Raw genomic sequence first — 26178 nt, forward strand, 5'->3', positions numbered from 1 at the left:
TTAATAACTGGTCTGCATTAGTGATGTCATTATCATATATGCATATGATGTCATCCACAAATCTGCTCCAATGTAAGATACCTTTTGACAGCTGGCCCATTAAGAAGATGTTTTCGAAGTTATTCAGAAAAATGTTTGCTATTATTTAACTTGCGCCACAATATGAAATGCGTCCCGTTAGACGGTAATAACGGACGTCTTTTAAGGCTGCAATGATCTTGGCTTTACAATAAGCCCAGAATACTTTAAATTAAATATTCTCAAGTTTGTGCTTAACTCTAAAATATTTTTACTGAGATACCGTTACATGGTGCGTCTTGATGGGCCACGTTTAGAAATGCTGTTATTAGATCTGGAATTTGGGCGCGACGAGGAAGAGGAACCAAGGATTATCAGGTTGTGTTTTAGCAGCTCCTTGTACGAAATGAATCATGTTCTTTTATTTTGAAATATTTAAAGAACTTCTGTTTCTGTCGGTGCACAAACTAATTATGTGAACCAATATTTGAAGGTCAGAGTCAACCGGCTTAAAAATTAGCTAATATTATTTATTCAATGAAAATGGAAATGCATATTTTTATAGACTGTTTATTGTTGCGGAATGAAACGCTTGTTAAATCCTTTACAACCAAACGTGAGCTTGGGAACTCGGTTGTAAAGCAGCGGTTAGAGCTCACATTTTTCTGATGTCCGGTTCGTACAAACATTGTCTAAGGCGTAGCGATCTGCAGTCGATGCAGCTGTCGTGGAGACTGTATACTGTAGTTGTCCATGCAGCTGTTCTGACGACGATGGGTGGAAATCGTACTTCACCTTTTCTCCCGCAACATGCCTTTGGACCAGCAAAATGGACTTTATTATTTTAATTTTTAAAGGTTTTCAGTGCTGATCAGAAATACTCCAGTCTGTGAGCTTTGTACATCAATTACATGCTGGAAGTTTTCTGTATTAACCTTCTCAGAAGAAAGGTTTTAAATGTTTTTGACGTAGACTTACGTTCGACAACGCGTACATGGAAAGAGAAATTTAACATTATTTAATGTCTCAATTGACAGAGGAGACTACCTGAAACGTAGTTTTGATGAAGCAGCAGTAAGGCAACATTTGTGCCTGAAGCGGCGTCACACGAATACTGTGACTGGCGAGCTCAGTTGGAGGTGCATCGTGGTCTAGGCAACTCTGCGGCCGTCTGGCCTTCTGACCGCAACATGGCAGCTTCGATCCTGGCTCAGTCCGGTGGTATTTGGGACTGTCGGTGGATTTACTGGCAAATGCCCTGCGGGACTAAATTCCGGCACCTCGCGTGTCCGAAAACCGCAATAGTTAGTGGAACGTAAAGCGAATATTGTTGTTGCTGTTAACTTGTACCTGAATGCAGACAGCGGAGTGAGCAAATCAGGAGAGGTCTTGGTGTGGTCACACATTCAAAATTCGTTGCATTTGTTAGAGTGGAATTATCACTATATTTCCTTTTCTAATCGGGACCTTTTCCTTTTTTCTGGATCCATCATTGTGTGGTAGGGTACTGGACTTTTCACTGTTCAGTGGGAGCTTTCTCCTTACGGCAAACCTACCTCCTTCCTCTTCTCCAGCTCCACACAGAGATTTAAAACCGCTTCACCAATCTGCAGTTGTCCATGATGTGCCAAGTTATCGTGGACCTACAAATCACTCACCACGCTGATGGTAAGTAATTCTGATCCATCGTCACCAATGAGCAACACGTATACACACCACACGTATAAAGAGAACTCTGCAATCATTTCACTTCCCGACTTCTCTATCGCAGTTCGAGCTTTATTTTGTAATTGGAAGTTCTTAAAGTTCACCATTAGCAGTTTCTCTTCCAAAAGACGAACACTTACGGTAAGTATGTCCTCTCTCTCCACTATTGGCCCTTCTGTTTCAACTTTTTATTTCAGTCCGACTTTACTCTCGCAAAAATCCCACGAATGTAGGCTACTGTCCGTATATGCAGTATTAACTCCCGCAGTAATAATCTAACTACTAATCTTATCCTGCGTAGGCTTTTATGCAAATTGACGTTTCGAATGGTCAGTCCAGCATTTCTTCTAATCTATATATATATAAAATAAGAGTTTTGTCTGTACAATGCTCAGAATTTGAAAATAATGGTATTTCTGTATCGGTCATGTCCATAGTAACAAGAAAATGCACTTTTTACTTTTCCGTAATTTCTGTCTGTCTGTATGTATGTATGTATGTACACGCATCATGAGAAAACGGTTGAAGAGAATTTAATGAAAATCGGTATGTGAAGTCAGGGGACGAGCCTCTACAATCTAGGCTATAAATCATTTTACTCACGCTGAGTGATATGGTAATTTAGGGGAAGGCCTAAAATTGAATTCTCAACTATTTATGTTATTAGTGGTCTAATGAAAATCGGTATGTGAAGTCGGGGGATGAGCCTCTGCAATGTAGGCTATCAATAATTGTATTCACGCTGAGAAAAATGGTAGTTTAGGGGAAGGCCTAAAATATAATTCTCAAATATTGTTATTAGTAGTCCTATCTTGATGAAAATCGGTATGCAAAGTCAGGAAATAAGTCGCTATAGTCTAAGCTGTAAATTATTTTATTCATGCTGACTGAAATGGTAGTTTAGGGGAAGGTCTAAAATGTAATTCTCAAATATTTCTTATTAGAGGTGTAATCGATGAATGCTACATAACTAGGGTTATATAGTATTAAATTTCCTATTATTCATGTCTTATACATTGTTACCGTACTGGCTATGGTCACAAAGATATTCATGATTTTGGATTTTTGTTACTAAGTCCATATCAGCGCCGAGTAACCAGAAATGGGTAAACAGTATTTAATGAAAACTGGTATGTTAAGTCGGAGAATAAGAAACTACAGTTTACGGTATAAAATATTTTACAAATCACAGAGTCGAAAGAAACTAAATGTGAAGGCCTACAATATAGAAAGCTCCTAACATTGATCAACAATAACATTACATTGACCATTGTTTGTCGTGATGTGCTTTGTGTCATCTGTTGCCCTTCATCTCCGGTAGATAGGATTACTGCTGCGTACAGAGTATTTTTTATTTGATTTACGTCGCACCGACATAGATAGGTTTTATGGCGACGATGGGATAGGAAAGGGCCTTAATTAAGGTACAGGCCCAGCATTTGACTGATGTGAAAGTGGGAAACCACGGAATACCATCATCAGCGCTGCCGACAAGGGGGTTCGAATCCACTATCTCTCGGATGCAAGCTCACAGCTGCGCACCGCTAACCACACGGTCAACTCGTCCAGTGGTACAGAGTGTAACAGCCTGCCTGAATATTGATGGGAATTAGCTGGGGAATTAGATAACTTTCTTCTTTAGCATGACATTCCCCTGGTTTATACATTTCCTGATACTTCTGGTACGTAACACACTGGATCATCATAGCATTCGGGCTATTCAATCCCTATTCTGAGGCACTGATAGGAATGAACAGTGTACATATTTAGCAGAATAATGACAGATGAGTGTTCATGGCAACCTGCGGCCTGGTCATCCCAGCTCTGGAACTTTGGACTATTAGATTGGCACCGCAATCTAACCGCAGCACTGTTCATTAAAAGTGATAAAACGTGCGGTTTTCCATTTGATCGAGTATTTTATATGATAGCATTGCATTTAATCGCTACATTCATACTTACGTTTTTGTAATGACCTATGTTGATTTCAGGTTAGGAAAACCACAAAGTCAGTCTTTCTTAGAATCCCGCAGCGAAGCACGTGTACATCAGCTAGTACACTAATAAAAACAAACATGAATCTACTGAGCAGTACGAAGTATCTGCACACCAGACGAGCACCTTCCAGCTGATATAGATGTTGATTCCCATAGGGAATCAGAAATATTTGTTCCGAATGAGTAAATTTATAATACCAATATAAATGGTCCGTTATTGAACATTATAAATTTTCCAGGTAACTCATTTCTGGTTGCCAGCGGTTCGCCCCCGTGTGCTAGGCTGGGCTCATCAGTTGGTATTGGCACTGCCGGTGGCTACAATTAGCCTACGCAGTGGCCTCCACGGTATGCAGTAGCCAGCATCTTGGTAGGTGTGCTAGGTACCAACTGATGAGCCCAGCCTAGCACACGGGGGCGAAACACTGGCAACCAGGAATGAGTTAGCTGGAAAATTTATAATGTCCACCTTCCAGCTATCGCATATTACTCATATAAATGGACACTTCAGATGGAAGCTTGGACTTGATGAGTTTGCGGTTGCTTACGGTTTAATTCTTTCTGTCCTGGCAACCGCAACACGCTTTCGCGTTTCGGAGAGGCCCTAATTGACCAAAGGCCAGTGGCGGCGCGTGACTTTCGTCACTGGGGGTTCAACAGAAGGGAGAATTCTTGTGCTGCCCACCTCCCTCCCCTCGCCCCCTCATACTACCACTCGGACTTTGGTCCAAGTCCCTTCGCTTTCATCACTCACAAAAAATAAACATCGGCCGGTCTAAGTTGCTCAGACAGTTGAGGCGCTGGCCTTCTGGCCCCAACTTGGCAGGTTCAATCCTGGCTCAGCCTGGTGGTATTTGAAGGTGCTCAAATACGTCAGCCTTGTGTCGGTAGATTTACTGGCACGTAAAATAACTCCTGCGAGACTAAATTCCGGCACCTCGGCGTCTCCGAAAACCGTAAAAGAGTAGTTAGTGGGACGTAAAACAAATAACATTATTATTATTTATAAAAAATAAACAGGGAAAACAAAACATCCTGTTAGTAATTTCGCACCCACACATTCACTCGATTCTTTTGCATAGGACCTATATCCATTCTGAATTTACGCACGATTTCTTTATTTTTAATCTGCATCGTTATATCAAGATCAGGCAGTGGCCGGCCAGCTTTCTTAATCTCAAGTTTGCGCTCAAGAGAGAGAGAGAAAATTTTTTCTTTCTAGGTATCTGGACACTGTTCATACTCATTTTGTAGCTCCTTACCTTTCCCGAGCACAAACATTGTGGATATAACCACAATGCACAAAAACACAAAAAGCCTTCGATAGAGTGGAACATGGAATATTATTAAAGAAATTGGAGGGAATAGGATTGGACGTAAGGGTTACACGTTGGATAAAAACATTTCTAAATTCAAGAGTTCAGAAAGTCAAAGTAGGAAATAATGTATCTCAGGAAGAGAAAGTTTGGAAGGGAATTGCACAGGGTAGTATAATCGGTCCGTTAATTTTCTTAATATGCACAGATGATTTAGGGAACAATATAACATCAAAAATAAGATAGTATGCAGATGACATAATTGTTTATAGGGAAATAAATAACATTGAGGATTCTTCAGAATTACAAAGGGACCTTGGAAGTATCCATCAATGGGTTGAAGAAAATGATATGAAGGTTAATGGAGGCAAATCAACTGTTACAACTTTTACAAACAGGAGCATTAAAACTGAATTTGAATATACTTTGGATGAGGTCGTTATCCCAAAAGATGGCAAGTGCAAATACTTAGGTGTGAAATTTGAAAGTAATTTGCAATGGAAGGGACATATTGATGACATTGTTGGGAAAGCATACAGATCGTTACATGTCATAATGAGGCTACTTAAAGGATGCAATAAAGAATTAAAAGAAAAAAGTTACTTAAGTATGGTTTGTCCATTATTGGAATATGCAAACAGTGTTTGGGATCCTCACCCAGAATACCTAGTAAAAGAAATAGATAGTGTGCAGAGGAAAGCAGCAAGATTTGTAACAGGGGATTTCAGGAGAAAGAGTAGTGTATCAGGAATGTTAAAGGAACTTGGGTAGGAAACTTTAAGTAAGAGAAGGGAGAAAACTAGACTTATAGGATTATATAGAGTCTATACAAGAGAAGAAGCATGGGGAGATATCCGTGAGAGGCTTCAGTTGGAAAATAATTATATCGGCAGGACAGACCACAAATATAAAATTAGAAGGAATTTTAGCAGAAGCGATTGGGGTAAATTTTCATTCATTGGGAAGGGTGTGAAGGAGTGGAACAGTTTACCAGGGGTAGTGTTTGATCCTTTTCCAAAATCTGTACAGATATTCAAGAAGAGAATAAACAGCAACAGAGAAAATAAATGAAGTGCTAGAGGGCATTCAACCAGTGCAGGATATTGTAAATAAAAAAATGTGTGTGAATAAATTAATTCCATCCCCTGGTCTAAGGAGTTTGGACAGCCAAAGTAGGGGACTGCCTGTAGGGGTGAAGTACAGTGGGGACTTCGAGGGCCCTGGGACTGCTACGGTAGCTGTGAAGGCCCTTCAGGAACTCTGAAAAGTGGTGGCAAAAGTGGCTCTGGTTGACGCAGCAGGTCGTTATGCTACTTAGGTTCCAGAATGGGAAAAAAAAAAAAAGTAAATAAATGCAATAATGTAATCTTATAGCAGTTGTATAGTATCATTTGAAGTAATTCCACATACTGTGGACAGGAGATATTGGGAGCCTCCGTGGCTCAGACGGCAGCGCGTCGGCCTCTCACCACTGGATACCGTGGTTCAAATCCTGGTGACTCCATGTGAGATTTGTGCTGGACAAAGCGGAGGCGGGACAGGTTTTTCTCTGGGTACTCTGGTTTCCCTGTCATCTTTCATTCCAGCAACACTCTCCATTATCATTTCATAGCATTTATCACTCATTAATAAATCACCTTGGGAGTGACGACCCCATTGTAATAACAGCCTATATATGTTTCATTCATTACATCCCTGACCCGGTCACTGACTGGAAAACAGGTTGTAGGTTTTCATTCATTTTCACAGGAGATATTATAAGTAGAATTTTGTAAACAATATAAATTTATTAAGGATGAGCTGTGTGTTTAATAGAAAAAATTGTTAGCATAAATTGTGTAATATTGTATTACAGGAAAATTATCTTCTCTTGTTTTTTAATATTTAGTGCTTGAGAATAATGTATTTTAGTGTACCATTTGCCACTGAGGTAGACACCTCATTTTCAAATAAAGAGATTTTGATTTGATTTTGATTTGATTTGAACACACAAACGGGCATAAGATTGTAACTTCTTTATGTTCTAAAAATTAAGTTTCTGTACGATGCAATAGTACACTGGCACGCTTGCACAGCATACAATAATATAACGAATTATGATAAATACTGCAAAGTTTTACCATAAACGCTAGAGTCACATTTGAAAAACAGAAGGAAACTTTAAAGATGTGTGTTCGCACTGTCAACAACGTTGGTAACTTAATTTTATGAACTCGTGTGGGCTTGGCAGTTAGCATTTTCATTGGTATTATCTTCCCGCTATTTTTTGCTTAATGAATTTTAAGGTAAGTTTCTCTCCAAGGAGTAATTACTCCAAAGAAGGCAAATGAATAGATGTTCAGTAAGTATTAGCAAATACAGTCTCTACTGTATTTGGTATTAGGCCTAGTAATATATTTGGGACAAAATATCAATCAGAATTTGGCAGTTTAATGTGACTTTTGGTAGTAATGATGCTTTCCAGCACTAGTGTTAACTATATGTACTATTCTTTGCTGCCGTAGTTAAATTCCTGGCAGGCATGTACTAGTTTTATAAATCTTTATTGCAACCAATGGTCAAATAAAAGAATAGAATACATAGCACTATTCACTACAGAGACTTTTCAGAGAGTAGGCTCTCTTTGGACACTCCAAAGCGTGGTAACGGCCACAAAGTCTATTGCACCATCGACATACACAGACACTATTCGGATCGTGAAAGCGGAGAGTAGCACAAGCCTTGTGGTGAAATCCGTGGACCGCTGCACGGGTCACCGCGTGTCTCAGTTCAAAACAACTTTGTTGCCAGTCAGTTGTAGTCATTGCGTCGGTTGTGTAGAAGTCACTCCATATTTCGGTCTTTTTAAATTTCAAATTATGCAGGAAGTCTTGGTATTCTGTCGTCGATTGCAGGGTCATAGAAAACCGTAGGTCTTCGATGAAAAACAGTTCTCTTGTCAGTTCGTAAACAAGTCTCGAAGGCGTGTATTTAGACACACAAAGGATTCGTTTAAGGAAGGTAGCTTTAACCCTTTCTAATTCCTTTAGGTCTTTCTTTTTCAAGAAGGTCCATATTAGTTCTAAACCGTAAGTTGCAATTGGAGTAATCTTTAGATGAAACAGTTTCATTGCTGTCTCAATTGATAATTGATCGATGTGCTCTATATCATTTATTGCTATTATTGCTGCAAGAGATCTTTCTTTCACGTGAGCTGAGAATGTTTTGCCGTTCATTTGGAGAGTTATTCCAAGGTATTTGAAAGAGTCCACAGAATTTAGAAGAGAATCTTCAACATAGAAAGTATCTGCAGCCGCTCGTTTTCCTCCTCTTCTAAAAACCATCACTACTGTTTTCTCTTTGTTAACTTCCAAACCGGCCTCTTCACACCATTTTGACAGTCTATCAAGTGCTGTTTGTAGTTCTTCTCTACAAGACGCGACAATAACCATGTCGTCTGCGTATAGATGGATACTTGTCTGCTCTGTAACGATGGCTTTCGTTATGTCGTATGTTGCGACATTGAAGAGTAGTGGACTCAAAGGATCTCCTTGAAGAACTCCTATAGTCTGTAGGATTGGCTTAGACTTTGTTAAGTCATCATCAATTCTTACATAATTTTCCGATAATATATTTTTTATAAATTTTATGTAACAGTTTTCACTGCAAATCTCTCTTAATTTCTGGAGGATCAATTTCCTACTTGTAGAATCGAATGCTTTGCGAAAGTCAACAAACACTGCATACAATTTTCCTTTCTGTACTTTAAGTGCCTCTTGAATGTCTTCCATCAAACAATGTACTGCCTGCAAAGTTGAACGACCTCTTCTGAACCCGAATTGTTCTTCCGGTAATTTGTCATCTAGTACTAGTTTTCTAACCCCAAAAACACGACTTGCGTGGGGGGTGACACTTCATAGGGAGCGTCCGAAGCAGTTCTGAGATGGGCCAATCGATTTCCGCCAACTAATGAAAACTAAAATTCTCTTTTATAGGGTTAATTTAGAAGGCAGAGGTTGGCATTACACATTCAGTTGCGTGGTACAGCAAATTCAAAACACAACACCGTTATCGTTGCGCGCGAAGGGACCTTGTCGTACGGTATGTAATAGTGCTTGTTAGACGAAAATTTGTTGAAATTCTTTCGCATTGAACGAGATTTTTGATCCAGTTTTTTGAGAGTATGGTGTGAAATTATAATTATGCGCGTTCTTAGTGTTAAGAAATAGTATTATGATCATGAACGTACTTCACATTGAACTACCTAGCTATTGCGCATAAACGTCTGTGTGATTGTGCTTCTTACCTGCTGTTTGGAATAAATACATTCAAAATATAAACTGTGTGCATTATGCTGTATTTTACTTTCATCCTTTCCTCCTCGTGTTTTCCATTCCCATGCATAAAAGTCGTGGGAGGGGTTCAACGAACGAACGAAAGAATGAGGTTATGTTAGATCGTGATTTAGGCAAGTATGGACGTTTTGGGGTTTTATATGAATTGCATTAACATTTTCAGTAATCAATGTTGCATTTATCACTTAATAGATGTAAATTTACATTAAAATGCGAACGGTGAAACAACGATACAAGCTAGCGTTATAACAGTATTGCCAACATACAAATACGTTAATTGCAATTTACTTTTCACGTAAAAGACACGAGAGAAGCTTTAGATACAACTTTTCTACCGAAATACATCATTATCTCTATCACAATTAAAATTTTAACAAAGTAACAACTATCATCATCGTGTTTACTACGAGGTACTATCGTGGGATTTATTTCCTTATGTTGGCAGAGAGAAAGTGGCCATTGTAGCTTCCATCAAATACATGCTTCCATGAACTGTTTTCTCAGCCAACTTTATTATAGAGGAGTGATGGATGATCCTTGGCGATTACGAAGACGGGCGAGGGAGAGTGGCATATTGCGCATGCGTAAATCACGGATATTCGTTTCTGCGATATCCAATTATAAACGAAGAAGCAATAAAGTTAATGTCTGGAACAAACGTTCTACACACAAACAAACGCAAGCATCTTTGGAGAATGTCGCTTGTAATGTTCACTCGCGAACTTGATTCTTTAATTTTCGTAACTGAAAAATATATATAGGCCTATGTGACTAAACCACACGTCAGCTGAGGAACGATGTTCACTGCACCGCAGGTACTGACGAACAGAACTGTGCGAATACGAGGGCTTTGTTTTAAGAGAGGTTGGGTTGACTGAGTGACGCATGAAGATGTGCCTATGAGAGCGTTGCTACTAGTAAACTTTTCAGGATGCTATAACCACGTGCAGCAAGCCTATATAAGTATGTACGCGTGTGCGACGAGTTCGACAGCCGTAGTGGAAGGACGTGTTCCTCCCGCTCGCTCTCTCTCTCCTTGCCAGGCGCTCTGTACTTTCCCAGTACAAGTCAGGCAGCTGTACTTGTTAGTACATCTTCGAAGGAGCTTTGTCTAAGCTGAGCACTTCTCAGTGCTCGCTTCTCTCTTTCAGGATTTTATTTCAGGATGGCCACGACGAACTTCAGGGACGGTCCCAATGGCATGGCGATGGCGAGAGGAGTCTACTACAGGGGAGGTCGCCTCTGCACAACGCGGCAATGGATGGAGGACCACCCAGAACCGAGGACACCGTCCTCACCGAGGGAGCAGGACGTGTCGCAGACCGAGGTGGAGACGGAGCCACACAGGGACGGGTGCGATCCCCCTGAAGGCTTTTTCTTCTCTGAGGGCTACACCGATCCGGAGTACGAGGCGCTGCTCGTCTACTATAGGCCAGGTCGCCCCGTTCATTCCGAACGGGCCCTAGTCCTGGACAGAGTGCGGCGCCCCCTCCAGGGTGGCAGGAGGCTACCGATGACCATGTCCGTGGAGAGCTTTCTACCAGGAGGCCTCATCATAAGGCATCACGACCAGGAGCGGATGCACGACGTGGAGATGGAGCTCTCTACCCTGTTTCAGGTCGTCCGACTACCTGGGAGGGACGGCGTGCCAGGGACGAACGCCGGCGCCCTCAGGAGGAATGCTGAGCCGGAGACCAGGGAGGCCATCACCCAGACGCCGAGGAGGCTAAGGCATAGGGCGGTTAACACTGACCTAGTCCAAGCCACACAGCCGGAGACCAGCGACGCCACTACGGAGGTGGAGCACGCCGCCCCCTGGCGCCGCGACTGTGCGACCCAGGCTGAGCGACTCGGAACTGCGAAGTGGACGCAGACCGCTCCTCCAAGGGCCACCTCCACGAAGTGGTCACAGACCCGGGCCTACCAGGAAGGGCCTGTCACCCGGGCGCAATCCAGGAAGGCGCCCCTGATGGCGGATGGCAGCACAGCAGTGGAAAAGGACGCCCCATGGCGTTCGGAGACTGCTACCCAGGCCCAGCCTGCCATCGTGTCTGTCGAGCTGCAGACCTCGATGTGCGCCCTCCAGGACCGGGAACGCAGTCGAGTGGTAGCACCGACCGACGCCGCCGCCGCCAGCCAGGAGAAGGAAGAAGACGGCGACGCAGCGGAGCCACCAGCCACCCCGGGGTCACCAGGCCGGGAGGAGGGCCACCAGGACGAGGCCTCTTCCCCCGCCGAGAAGAAACCCCAGGGAAGAAGAAGACGACGACGCCGGACCAGGAAGCAGAAGGCGACGCCGGCCCACCACGAGAGGACTGCCCAGCTGCAACGCAGGACTGCTCCCAGGACAGCAGTCAGCCGAGGAGCCAATCAGGAGAGGACCTCAGCAGGTAGCGGCAGTCAGGTGAGAACAGAACGTCCCCCTCAACAGCTCTTGCAGTGTTTCCACTGTTTGAGGTGGGGCCACCGACAGGTCAGCTGTGGGCTCCAAGTAAGGTGCAACCGTTGTGGTGGTGATCACCATTACACGGCCTGCGCTACACTTAGGGAGGCGCCGGTGTGCGCCAACTGCGCAGGGGGCCACCCGGCCTCCCATCGCAGTTGCCCTGTATACCGGGCCATGGCGCGGGCAGAGAGGAAGGAGGCCCGGCGCCATGTCCCGCAACCATCCAGCAGGTCCCCGCCTCGGCGGGCTTGGCCTCATTCTCCGGGATTGGAGACTGGGTACGAGGGACCTCAAGGGGGTCGGGCGGTGCGGCAGGCACTAGTGGCTATTGCCGCATGGCTCGGCAACCGGCACGGCCCGCGCTAGTCACAGCAGTGCCCAGAAGGACTGATCCCCTGAATAACTGGAACGGCGAGGAATAGGCTTATGACGGTGCATGATACCTATTCCCAACTAACACAATTACCTGGACCTCTCCAGAACCACATCCTTGCATGTGCTATCTACAAAATGTCAGGTTTTACATGTAGGCACCTTTCTATTTCCGCCTATGTGGTTTTGTCCTGACCCTTACTACCTGATTACACCACTATTTATACCCACCACCACATCTGGCCTGGTAGCATGCTGAGCATGGGGACAGGCAGATACTCCTGTAGTATCACACTTCCACTCCTCCCTGCTATCTTTTTCTTCTTAGAACTAATAGCATGTCGGAGGCCATGTAGATTGAGTCGATGGTCACGCGGGGGGAGCGGGCTTCGGGGGCCCCCCCGAATTTAAAAAAAAAAAAAAAAAGGCAAAGGATGGTGGCGCTTCCGCAAGCGGGCCGGCATTGGTCATCATTAGTTAGTAAAGATTGAAAAGGAACGTTTTACAATACCTGGAGTGCCTGAGAGGAGAGATCCTTCCTCTACGCTTGCTATAATCTCACCATCCTGCCCCGAAAACTATTCTTTCTTTTATAGGAAAACAGAAAGTAATACAGCATGAAGGAAGAAATTGCCACCATTATCTTTACTCCCATTGGCCAGCTCCGATCAGCTGTGAAGAAGCCTATGTAACTTTTTCCCCACTAGAGGTCGCATGGTCGGTCGCCACAGGGACACCACACCGCGCAAAATATAAACACTCGATCGTCAAGAAAAAAATGTAATTTACTAGCTGTAACCTATCATTTTAAATCCAGGCCAAGCTCTGTCATGAGAACAGTGGCCCCCTTCGGGGGCCACACTCCCTTCGAGAGGCTCTTCACAATCACCGCGGCGCATACTGCCCGCACGGCAAGAAAAAAGTTAATTTAGTGGTTGTAACGTATCGTCACTTTTCCTCAACAGTTGGTAACAGCATCACCCGCCGCCAAGCCCGGCCCGCTTGCGGAAGTTTTACCGCTATTAAAATGCAAGACCCGGCCGGGAATCGAATCCGGGACCCTATGAACCGAAGGCCTCAACGCTGACCACCGGACTATTGATCTCTAATATATTTAAGTAAAATTCCTTATTCAGTTAAATGCCACCCTCTGGGACTAAGTGACGAGTTTCTTTTAACTGTCAGCAGGACTTTGATCTTTTGTCGTCGGGCTGCATGCAAAAATGGGTAGCAAGGGGTTCTGGGGATCCCGGGTTCGATATCTGGTCTGGCGGGAGATTTTAACTTTCAGCAGTTAATTCCTATGGCTCGGGGACTGGGTGTTCTCACAGACTTGCAGGTCACCTGAAGATCTGCACCCGATCTCTCCGGAGGACACGTCATTATAAATTTACGTGAAAGGAGAAAATATACATTTCACTAGCTTTAAGACAACAAAAACGTATTTTTGAAATTATGATAATACATCTCGGTCTCTTTTATTCAGTAACCATTATTTCTTCCTCTGTGTGTTGGGGTGGCAGAATAACATTCATAGTATCCTCTCCCTGTCGTAAAGGGCCTGTAATTACTGCATGCTATTGAAAATATGAAATGAATAAACGGTGAGTGAAATAAGTATAAATACGGTGGCAATTTCTTCCTTCATGCTGTATTACTTTCTGTTTTCCTATAAAAGAAAGAATAGTTTTCGGGGCGGGATGGTGGGATTATAGCAAGCGTAGAGGAAGGATCTCTCCTCTCAGGCACTCCAGGTATTGTAAAACGTTCCTTTTCAATCTTTACTAATGATGACCAATGCCGGCCCGCTTGCGGAAGCGCCACCTTTAATAGCCTCTGATTAATTCTTCGAGCCCGGGGACTGGGGTGTTTGTTCCAACATTTTTCTCTTCATATTCAGCAACACTACAGTACACACCGCCACAGGAACACGCAATAGTGATTGCATCCCTCCACATAGGGTTGGAGTCAGTAAGGGCATCCGACCGTAAAACAGGGCCAAATCTAGAGTGTTAATTCACCCATTTAATTTCAACATTAATTTGGAGAATAATTTGGAAAACGGCATATTTCTATTTTTCGTAAGCGTTCATCTGTTCGCTAATTTCAATCGATTGTCTACTGGACAGTCCGGCTCCAGCTAAATGGTTAGCGTGCTGGCCTTTGGTCACAGGGGTTACAGGTTCGATTCCCGGCGTGGTTGGGAAATTTAACTGTCATTGGTTAATTTCGCTGGCACGGGGGCTGTCTTTATCATCCTTTCATCCTCATCACGGCACGCAGGTCGCCTACGGGAGTCAAATCGAAAGAACTGCACCTGGCGGGCCGAACATGCCCATGGACACTCCCGGCACTAAAAGCGATACGCCATTTCATTTCATCTAACAGACACATGTATTCATGACTCACCTGATTATCCTGTGCGATATAACTGAATATTTGAAATTCATTCCATTATTTGATTTGATTATTTAAATAATCGGATGTAAGATATTAGTTTATTAAAAGTATTCCATTATCCCATCACCAATAGGGTGAACTGGCCCTGCTCGTGAATTTTGAGATGACACGGTGATGTTGCACAACAAATGAAGACTGCCATAGAAAGCTCAACTGCCACCAGAACGCGTGCAAGTTGAGGTGGTGATCATTGTTTTAAGAGGAAGTCGAACCATCCTCGTTTAACACTAATCAGAGGGGAAACAGTGTAAGAGGTCCGAAATTTCGAAAAGCCCAGGTATCTGCAAAGTGAGGGCTCTGAAGGGAGGGAAAATGACACTTTTGACTCGGATGTTAAACAAAATTCTACTTGAATTATTATAAAGAGATGGTCAATGTTTCCTCCTGTAGTGCGACGTACCAGTAACTACGACTAAACTTGATAGAACATCATTGGCAGCTATTGCGTGAAAACGTGTGAGCCAATACATTCTGTCAAAAGCCTGGAAAAGTACTGCATGTTCAACTATGAACCCCTTAATATCATTAACGAAAGTGAAAACAGAATGTAAGTATCATAAACGGTTCACAACTTATTTGTGGTGGACATCTTAGCTGAATAACCCTGCATAATTTGTGAATAACTGTAGATAGGATGTACACCTACTTGGATACTAGAGGCGTGCATTAGTCGAGCTTGAGACGGGGAAGATGTGCTCTGCTACATCTGCAGCCCCCGTTACATATGAGTTGAACGTGTAATCTAAAATGCCCGACTTTGCTTCAATTCTTTCAGCACGGGTGATGGGCAACGCTCTCGAGACCGATTCTCGTGTACTGCGAGCTGTGCGATGTCCCAGTAACTACGAGTGTAAGCTTGATAGTTGCCATCATCAGTTCTCGTATGGAAAAGTGTGTAACGATACATTTAGTCAAAAGCCTAGGAAAGCTCTGCATGTTGAACTAAGAGCTCCTTAATACCATTACCAAAAGCGAAGACAGAATGACAGTATCTTAAACTGTTCAGGAGTTATTTCAGGTGGACTTCTTAGCGGAATAACCCGTATAATTTGTTAATAACTGTTATTAGGATGTAAACCTACCTGGATACCTCACAATCGTTGTCGGCAGGGTAGCTCCTTGTGATTCAGACCGGGCCGGACAAAGAGAATAAGTAAAAGATAACTCTCAACATTATTTTTCACTTCTGTACGCAACAGCTGCGCACAGATCGCCAGGAATTGCACACTAGCGCCTCTAGCGTAAGCAGGGCTGAACTAAAATTACCGGGCGGGTGATTTAAATCGCTTAGCGCGCGGATGGTCCCCAGGTTCTCGTCCCCCCTCCACTCTTAAATATTAAATATATTTTTTTCATTTTCTTATTTCTTTTATATTTTTCTTTCATTTCCTTTTCTTTCTTTCCTTCTTTATGTTACCTTTTTCTGAAATACTTCATTCTGAACAATGATACACCTGGAGGTTGGCCTGTGCTTTATTTTTTATTTTTTGCTGGAGAAAAGAAGCTTACCAGCTTGTGCTGCTTATTAATTATTTGATTTATGGAGCTATATTTTATTTTTACTAATTCACAAAGGATGGGAGTGACTGGCCTTGCCTGTGCTGCTTTTGTTTGTTTCTGCTGAGGAAAAAGGAAGCTGACTCACAAAGGGAGGAAGGACGTGACCAGAAGGTGAGTGGGATTGGCAATCCTTATCTCAGATTACGACCTATGACAGAAATAGACACTAACATCGCCTCGTACGGTACATCAGTCCTCTTTAACACTACTTAAGCCAACTGTAACAGTCAATAGTATAAATACAATGTAAGAAAGAAAACCATACACAGGAACCAAAATGATGAAAGGAAACTCATATGATAAGGAGGGAGTTTGTAGGATTCAAAGCTAAATTGAAATGAAACATGATCTTTTGATTTATGGAGCTATATTCTACCTACTATCCACAGTGTTACAGGTATAAAATGGTGTAGAAATTTGTACAAAAGTTTTAGTGATCATAGTATATCATAATCTCATGACATTACATTCAGCAGTGTTAATCGTCAATTAATATTCATCAGCCAGAAAACTATTCAATACAACACAAATACAAAATCATTCACTTCTGAAAGAAAGACTGGAACTTACAAGTTACAACATAATACTTTTCTCTCTTATTGCAGTCTAACGTTGCACTGACATTGCAAAAGTTTTCAGCAACACCATTTGTATTTTCCCAAGGAACTTACTATATGATACATCTTTCAGTCTGTCAAATGAGGCACCTAGGGCCACACACTGAGAAATATTGAGATTTGTACTTCTTTTGCATCTACTAGAGGATGGCAAATCTCTGGCAGAGTAGTGTGTGAAGAAACCAAGACAGGATAGCACATACTCTGTTCCTACATACTGCACCAAAACACAACATATCATTCAATCAGTCATCTGCATTTAGATGATAAACAATGTCAAGCTACAAAATTGTATGCATCCCTTGTATTCATTGATCTACACTATTTACAATAAAAAATGCTCTATTTTATGTGACAGTATCTATCTATCTATCTATCTAGGTATTCTGCCTTATGGCAGGTCTTGTCATGGGATGAACCTCTTCCACTGTTGCCTGTCCAGCGCCAAGTTTTTCATGTCCGAATATTTATTTCCTTGGATATTGTCCAACATTTGATATTTTTTCCTTCCTCTTCCTCGTTTGCCTTTCACCATTCCTTCTACTCCTTCTTTCAGTAAACAGTCCCTCCTCAAACAATGTCCGATCCAGTTCATTTTTCTCCTTCTAATGGTTTGTAACATACTTCGTTCTTCTCCAACTCTTCGTAATACCTCCTCATTCCTTACCCGGTCTTCCCATTTCACTCGTTCTATTCTCCTCCATACCCACATCTCTAGTGCCTCCAATCTTCTCTCATCTTTCTTTCTCAATGTCCAAGTCTCTGCGCCATACAGCGCTATGCTCCAAATGTAACACTTAGCAAGTCTTTTCCTCAAATCTTTGTTTAGTGGTCCACAAAATAATTTTGATTTTTTCCTAAAGCCTTCTTTTGCTATGGCAATTCTTTTCTTAATTTCTGTTGTGCACTACATATCATCTCTGATCATACTTCCCAAATACTTGAAGTTACTGACTTGCTCTATTTCTTCTCCCCCTATACTAATATGACAACTTCTACCTTTTCCTCCAATTATCATACTTTTGGTCTTCTTCTTATTAATTCTCATTCCATATTCTTCTAGTTTCATGTTGAGTTTATCTAACATTTGTATCATTTCACGTTCGCTTTCTCCCATCACAACCATATCATCTGCAAATCTTATACATTCTACTCTCCTACCTCCAACACAAACTCCACTATTTCCATTAAAACTTTCATTGATTATTTCTTCGAGATAGATGTTGAACAGTGTCGGTGATAAAGAGCAGCCCTGTCTTACACCTCTTCCTAATTCAATTTCTTCACTCAACTCATCTCCTATTCTCACTCTTGCTCTCTGGTTTATATACAAATTCTTTATTAGCCTTCTATCCCTCCAATCAACTCCATGTTTCTTCAGGATTGTCATCAATTTGTCCCATCTGACACAGTCAAAAGCCTTCTCAAGGTCAATAAATACAGCATAAACCTTCCTGTTTTTCTCTATGTACCTCTCTCCTATCACCCTCAGAAGTCCAATGGCGTCTCTTGTTCCAACTCCTCTCCTGAAACCAAACTGTTCTTCACCTATAAAGTTATTCAGCTTTCCATACATCCTTCTGTTGAGCGTCCGCAATAAGACTTTGGCTGCATGTGAAATTAGACTCAATGTCCTATGTTCTTCACATTTTTTGCTGTTCTTTTTCTTTTCCATAGGGATTAAGATGATTTCACTGAAGTCCTTTGGCCATTTTCCTGTCATGTATATTTGATTAGATAATCCAATCAACTCCTTTCTCCCTTCATTATTTAACGCTTTTAACAGTTCAACAGGAATCTCATCTATTCCCATTGCTTTTCTATTTTTCATCTCGTTCAGTGATGCTTCGATCTCTCTTCTCAGTATGGTTTCCCCTTTATCATCCTCTTTAACCATATCTTCCTCCTCTAATTCAAGTTCTTCTTCATTTGGTCGATTGTCCCGATCATATAGCCATTCTATGTATTCTTCCCATCTTTTCATTATTTCTTGGGGTTCATATATCATTGTGCCATCTGTAGCCTCTGTTTCCTTATTGCTGTTGTTCCTTCTCTTTTCTCTGAATACTGTATTTGTTGCTTCCTTGTACATCAAGTCATATTTCCCTTCTTTCTCCAGTTGCTCTATCTCGTCACACTTTTCTGTCAACCATTTCTTCTTTGCCTTTTCTGTTTCTCTTCTTAATTCATTATTTAACTTCCTGTAGTTACGCTTTCCTTCTTCTGTATTTACTGTTTTCCATTTCCTGCGTTCCTCCATTTTACTTATCATTTCTGATGTTATCCATTCCTTCTTTGCCCTTTTCCTCTCCTTGACTCCAAGTGTTTTCTTAGCTGCTTCTTTTATCCCATTTTTAAAAGTTTCCCATCTCCTTTCTACATTTTCTGTTTCATTTCCTAATGTATTATTGTTACAATACTCATCCTCTAGTTCTCTGCACTTGTCTTTATCTTTCAGTTTCTCAATATTAATTTCTTCTCTCTTCTTTCCTTTCCATACTATTTTCAATTTAATCATTACCTCTGCTACATGGAAAAGGATGGAATCATGAATATGTTTGTGGGTTTAAAAGACATGAGAGCGCTTACAGATTCTGTGATTGTTCCCTCTTACAACATGCAGGAGGTACAACTAATGCTTCCTTTCAGTCCATCCGCAGGAGAGGAGTTCCAATAAATTGACAGAAATATGTAGCATCAGGATCTACGTACAATAACATGGCAGCTGATCCAGCACAAAACATTCCCATGCCAAGTCACAACATAGCTCCACCTATTAAGACCTATGGAAGATAGGAAACTTAAAAGGGTCCACCTTTTCAATACAAATAGTTATAGTTTATTTACAACATATATTTACACTTGGAACTAGTTTCGACGCTGTTTGGCGTCATCTTCAGCCAAAATGTGGGAAACAGGCTAGCATGTAGACATTTATATTACAAGGTGTTACATTAGTGTGATTAAATGAGAGAACATGAAGACGTGAAGTACAATGTCAGTTTCAAAGTGGTCATGAAGGGTGAGTCAAAATTGTATAAACATGAGATAACATAATCACTTAAACAATAAAACACACAAACATATAAACTGTAACAAAACCATGCAGAAGTACAAGATGATTGGCATTGGAGATTCAAATTATTTCAGACACTCTTCCATTGAATGTTGCCTGCCGCGAGTGTAGTACAAAACGTAGGTTAGATTTCAATAAACACAATCTTCTCAAAAATGCACATAACATTATAAAATATTGGGTTGAGGTGAAATTTGGCAGTTAGGGATTGAAATCACTTATTCAATAAGCGTCAATTCAAAAAACAGCTGTAAAGGGTGAGACAAGAATTGCACAAGCGTGAGTTTGGACTCGATAAATGCAAAAAACACATCTTCATCTCGCGCCATAGCTTTACCGCCTTAGGTCCCGCAATAAACATCATAGAAACCTGCCCCCACCCTACACGTAATGCTGCAACAATACACCACAAATACTGGCACAGTCAACCTCTAAGCTCTCAGAGGAACGTCTTCCTTAATTCCAATTTTATATTTCTTGTCGAGCTGAATATGTTTACTACACCCTCAACAAAGTGATTCTTTATCTACCATGTTCATCTCACACTTGGATTCAAATATGCATTGTACCAGTTTGGATATGTTGAGCCCTGTCTCATACTTACGCTGCGCTTGACTTATATGGCACCTGACGAAGAAATCCTACAAATTTTAATTATTTAACTGCCAATTTCACCGTGTACCACGAAAAGTTGAATATGTTATTTGTATTTGAAAATATTATTTAATGAGTCCTAACTCGTATGAATTATAGCTTTTGCATTCACCCTTCATGGACTGTTTTGAATTGACATTACTGAATATCTACAATTCGAACCTTCACTGCCAAGTTCATCTCGCACCATGAGTTCAGATGTCACGTGCAATTCTAAGAGGCTGTTAAATCCTAACTCACATTTGAACAACACTCGCACCGGTGCCATTCATTGAATGATTGAACGCAGACCTTTTGTGCCAAATCCATCACGAACCTACATTTCTGAGTGTGTTTCATGTGTTTTTTGCATTTATCGAGTCCAAACTCACGCTTGTGCAATTCTTGTCTCACCCTTTACAGCTGTTTTTTGAATTGACGCTTATTGAATAAGTTATTTCAATCCCTAACTGCCAAATTTCACCTCAACCCAATATTTTATAATGTTATGTGCATTTTTGAGAAGATTGTGTTTACTGAAATATAACCTATGTTTTGTACTACACTCGCGGCAGGCAACATTCAATGGAAGAGTGTCTGAAATAATTTGAATCTCCAATGCCAATCATCTTGTACTTCTGCATGGTTTTGTTACAGTTTATATGTTTGTGTGTTTTATTGTTTAAGTGATTATGTTATCTCATGTTTATACAATTTTGACTCACCCTTCATGACCACTTTGAAACTGACATTGTACTTCACGTCTTCATGTTCTCTCATTTAATCACACTAATGTAACACCTTGTAATATAAATGTCTACATGCTAGCCTATTTCCCACATTTTGGCTGAAGATGACGCCAAACAGCGTCGAAACTAGTTCCAAGTGTAAATATATGTTGTAAATAAACTATAACATTTATTTGTATTGAAAAGGTGGACCCTTTTAAGTTTCCTATCTTCCATTCTCAGTTCAATACGGACAAAAATGAAATTCTTAGATTTAAATATTAAGACCTATGTCCAAGGAATTGTTTGCTAATTTAGTACAGTATTATGAACAATATGCTGCTACTTCCACAACATTACAGTGTCCAAGGGACTTTTCTGTGACCTAGACGAAACGCTAGTTGAAGACAGTGGAAACTCACTTCAGACAGTGCCATTTGTACCTACTGTATATTGAAGGCAGAAATCTATGTTGGTGGTTGCAGAGTAGGCTGATCTGTGGTCTGACAGCATGCACTACAACTGGCCAACCAAGCAGAGGAGGGGTGGCTATGGTTCCACCGTGTTTCTACACCTTTGCATTTGGGACACAGAAACGGGCTGTTCCCCTACCACTGGCTGTCCTGAGAATGGTTTTCCTTTCGCCTGCAGTAAGGTGAATGATGGGACAGTTCCTAGTATATGTCATGGCCACCAAACATCTTGCCCTCACCACAAATCTCCTTGCTTAAGATGATGATGATGCTTGTTGATTAAAAGGGCCTAACATCTAGGTCATTGTTTTAAGAGAAAGTACAACTAGGCAACCATCACCTATATATATATTAGTAATCGGAGAGAAGAAATGGAAGGGGGCCGACACTAGGAAAAATGATGGTATCGGCTAAGGAAGGCCAGAGCCATGGAGGGCTTGAAAATAAGCAATCAATCAATCAATACTGATCTGCATTTAGGGCAGTCGCCCAGGTGGCAGATTCCCTAACTGTTGCTTTCCTAGCCTTTTCCGAAATGATTTCAAAGAAATTGGAAATTTATTGAACATCTCCCTTGGTAAGTTATTCCAATCCCTAACTCCCCTTCCTATAAATGAATATTTGCCCCAGTTTGTCCTCTTGAATTCCAACTTTATCTTCATATTGTGATCTTTCCTACTTTTATAGACGCCATTCAAACCTATTCGTCTACTAATGTCAATCCACGCCATCTCTCCGCTGACAGCTCGGAACATACCACTTAGTCGAGCAGCTCTTCTTCTTTCTCTCAATTCTTCCCAACCCAAACATTGCAACATTTCTGTAACGCTACTCTTTTGTCGGAAATCACCCAGAACCAATCGAGCTGCTTTTCTTTGGATTTTTTCCAGTTCTTGAATCAGGTAATCCTGGTGAGGGTCCCATACACTGGAACCATACTCTAGTTGGGGTCTTACCAGAGACTTATATGCACTCTCCTTTACATCCTTACTACAACCCTTAAACACCCTCATAACCATGTGCAGAGATTGGTACCCTTTATTTACAATCCCATTTATGTGATTACCCCAGTGAAGATCTTTCCTTATATTAACACCTAGATACTTACAATGATCCCCAAAAGGAACTTTCACCCCATCAACGCAGTAATTAAAACTGAGAGGACTTTTCCTATTTGTGAAACTCACAACCTGACTTTTAGCCCCGTTTATCAACATACCATTGCCTGCTGTCCATCTCACAATATTTTCGAGGTCACGTTGCAGTTGCTCACAATCTTGTAACTTATTTATCACTCTATAGAGAATAACATCATCCGCAAAAAGCCTTACCTCCGATTCCGACACAGATAGGTCTTATGGCGATGATGGGACAGGAAAGGCCTAGGAATGGGAAGGAAGCAGCCGTGGCCTTAATTAAGGTACAGCCCCAGCATTTGCCTGGTGTGAAAATGGGAAACCACAGAAAACCATTTTCAGAGCTGCCGACAGTGGGGTTCGAACCCACTATCTCCCGGATGCGAGCTCACAGCTGTGCGCTCCTAACCACACGGCCAACTCGCCCAGTACTATGATAAGGAAAGTTTGTACAACTGTTACCATCACATCAAATGAATGGGTTACCAAAAATTCACAAATATTAATTTAGTTACTTGGACATTGCATACATACCACTACATACTTTTGTATAGGAGGTTGTGCATACAAACTGCAAATAAGAGAGGAGAGAGCATAATATATTTCCTGTGTTCTGATGAGAAATTTTCTCCAAAATACGAGATTTTCAGTGAAACCTCCTTTGGTAGAAATGGATGCTTAACCAAAACTATGACTTCTTTACACAAATCATTCACACAATATCACACAACACTTCCACTTCAGTATTTGATTATTATCATACAATTATACACAAATGATGATCTCATATAAAGGAACAGACTATGAGTATAGTAAACGACATGTTTGAAAGGTTCATTGCTCTTGAAAATAACTCCACATTACAGTTTTTCACTTCCCATTTAGCAGATATGCTTCATGCTGTACTTAATCTCCCTATAATAATATTAATAGTAATACTAATATTAATGATAATAATACATGTCCCATGAAGTTTAAATAAGGTGTTTGATTATATAATAACTGTAGGGCAGGAATTTATAGAAGTCATTGATGCAATTAAGACAAATGGGAGTCTGAAACATGCAGATGTATGGCATATTTTGAATTACAACACTGAATTTGAACCTAACATACTTGTTTTCCACCTTTATGAACAATTATAATGATGTTCTGGGCTTCATAATGATCTCATCTTTTTGCCTATGAGGCTCGTATAGCACCGATTCATGGCAACGATGGAATGGGCCTCAGAAGGAAGCAACTGTGGCCTTAATTAAGATATGGCCTTAGTATTTGCCTGCCTATTGTGAAAAAGGGAAACCATCTTCAAGATAGTGGAGAGTGGGGTTCGAACCCACCACTGCCCAAGCGCAATTTCATAGATGCATGACCCCACTGCACAGCCTACGTGCTGGGTGTTTTGTAATACAAAATTAAATATACTGATAAACAATCATTAGCATTCACAAATTGAAATTGTTTAATTTGAATGTGAAATGAACATTAATAACATTAGCACCAGTGTTCTCCCTAGTAATGTTTGTCAGCCGGGTGGCAGGCGGGAAATACTACGTAAAACTTCAATATAAAAATAAATTTCAATTCGTTCCCCTCAGGGCATTAACAAAAATATCAGACAGGTAAACATTAACTGCACAATTGAACTATTTGAATGTTATCATCACAAACAAGATATAACAGAGTACTAGTGTTCTATAGCTCCTTCCAGATCATGTAACAGTGGACTTAGGCCTCCCACTCAGTTGCCACGGGCACGTGGACTGCCATACAGGTTTGTGATGTTATGCGGAATAGAGGGCTCATATGCGATTCCACGCTAATCCAGACCCCAGCTCGCGACTACGTAGTGGTCAAGCTAAACATTTGATCTCCGATGTAATTGATGTAATTTTGCTAATGATTTATAATTTAAATTCACAGTTTTACAGTATTTATATGTGAAAGCAGGAGCAGCAGGAGTGGAGGTCTTGGTAGTAATAGCAACAGGAGATGGTGGTGGCAGCAGCAGAAGCAGTAGGAGTGCCGGTGGTGCAGATGGTGGGAGCAACAGCAGTCATAGCAGCGGAAGGACTTGGCCGTTAACCAGCCTCGTGTCGAGGCACACCTATATGCAAAAAAACACACACACACACTAAGAACGCAGTGGACGAGAAGCCTTACGTGTTTTTAAGTGTCGGATTATTCCAGAAGTATTTCTGCCGACGTATTTTACTTCTTTTCAATAAACAACACAGTGGGCTGTGCTATGAGGCATCTTTTCAAAATAACAGACATCTATGACTTACGTTGCATTTCGTCTTCAAGTTGTCGCGTACAACTAGACACATTGCACTCTCACAAACCAAAGTACAGAGAGTTCTTCCTAACTCCTTTACTAACTTTTAAAATATATATAAAACTGCATTAAACGGTATAATTTTTTCCCCCTCTACTACTGTGAATGCAGGGTATTGCTTTTCAAATCTCATTATGTCATTCATTCATAAACACGTATTATGGTTCTTATGATCCCTCTATGGTTTGTACGGTATGCAAAACAGCAATAAAATTACACTGAGCACATTGTCCACCTAAATTCATTAAGCACTTGAATACATTAACAGTAACTGTATTGAAAGATATCATACAATTGGTTTTGCTCCCTTCATGTTCAGTTGAAATTAATGAAGAAAATCTTATTGTAATTGCTAATTTGATATTACTGTCCCCAGAAAAGATCCCCTACATACTGAGAGGAAGTTGGACAAAAATAAAAAATGGTACATTCAAATGTTAGGAATCTTCCCCCCTGGACCAGGTTCACCTCTCCTTAGCCAACCTTTCACTCCAAGCTCCCCCGGGGTCACCTGTACAGTCAAAGAAGAAGCAGCAGCTAACACTGTTATTCTAAAGAACCAAGAAATAGAGAGAGTCTACTCAGCTATGTATCTTGGTATATTATTAGACTTGACACTTTCCTGCAAGTATATAGGAAAAAATTTTAAAATTTTACTTCCACCTATTCAATACAATACAAGATATTGACATCCAACTTAAAACATTTTTCAGAAGTGAGACATGTTTCGCCTCATGGATGTCAATATCTGGTATTGTATTGTATTGAATAGGTGGAAGTAAAATTTTAAAATTTTTTCCTATATACTTAGCGAAATTTTCAATACGGACAGAAAGATGATTTTCATCACTTGTAATAACTTTCCTGCAATGTAATCAGCAAAATGACCCCTTTGATAGGAATAATGTACAAATTAAGATACAGTAATTTCTCTCTCACCAAGAATTGAAGTGTATATATTATGCAA

General features: G+C 41.1%; 1 protein-coding gene across 2 annotated transcripts; it reads left to right on the forward strand.

Annotated features, from left to right (window-relative positions):
* The first annotated feature begins 3280 nt into the window (after nucleotides 1–3280).
* Nucleotides 3281–25455, forward strand: LOC136877632 (transcription termination factor Rho). Of its 2 annotated transcripts, XM_067151819.2 has the most exons (3): nucleotides 3281–11776; nucleotides 16226–16321; nucleotides 24824–25455. In XM_067151819.2, the coding sequence occupies exons 1-3, from the start codon at nucleotides 10538–10540 to the stop codon at nucleotides 24848–24850; spliced, it is 1362 nt and encodes a 453-aa protein (XP_067007920.2). In that variant the 5' UTR covers nucleotides 3281–10537; the 3' UTR covers nucleotides 24851–25455. The 2 variants fall into 2 exon arrangements, with proteins under 2 accessions (XP_067007920.2, XP_067007921.2); XM_067151820.2 differs by lacking the exon at nucleotides 16226–16321.
* The last annotated feature ends 723 nt before the right edge of the window (nucleotides 25456–26178 follow it).

This window comes from Anabrus simplex, chromosome 7, assembly GCF_040414725.1.
Source record: "Anabrus simplex isolate iqAnaSimp1 chromosome 7, ASM4041472v1, whole genome shotgun sequence".
NCBI classification, from domain to species: Eukaryota; Metazoa; Arthropoda; class Insecta; order Orthoptera; family Tettigoniidae; genus Anabrus; species Anabrus simplex.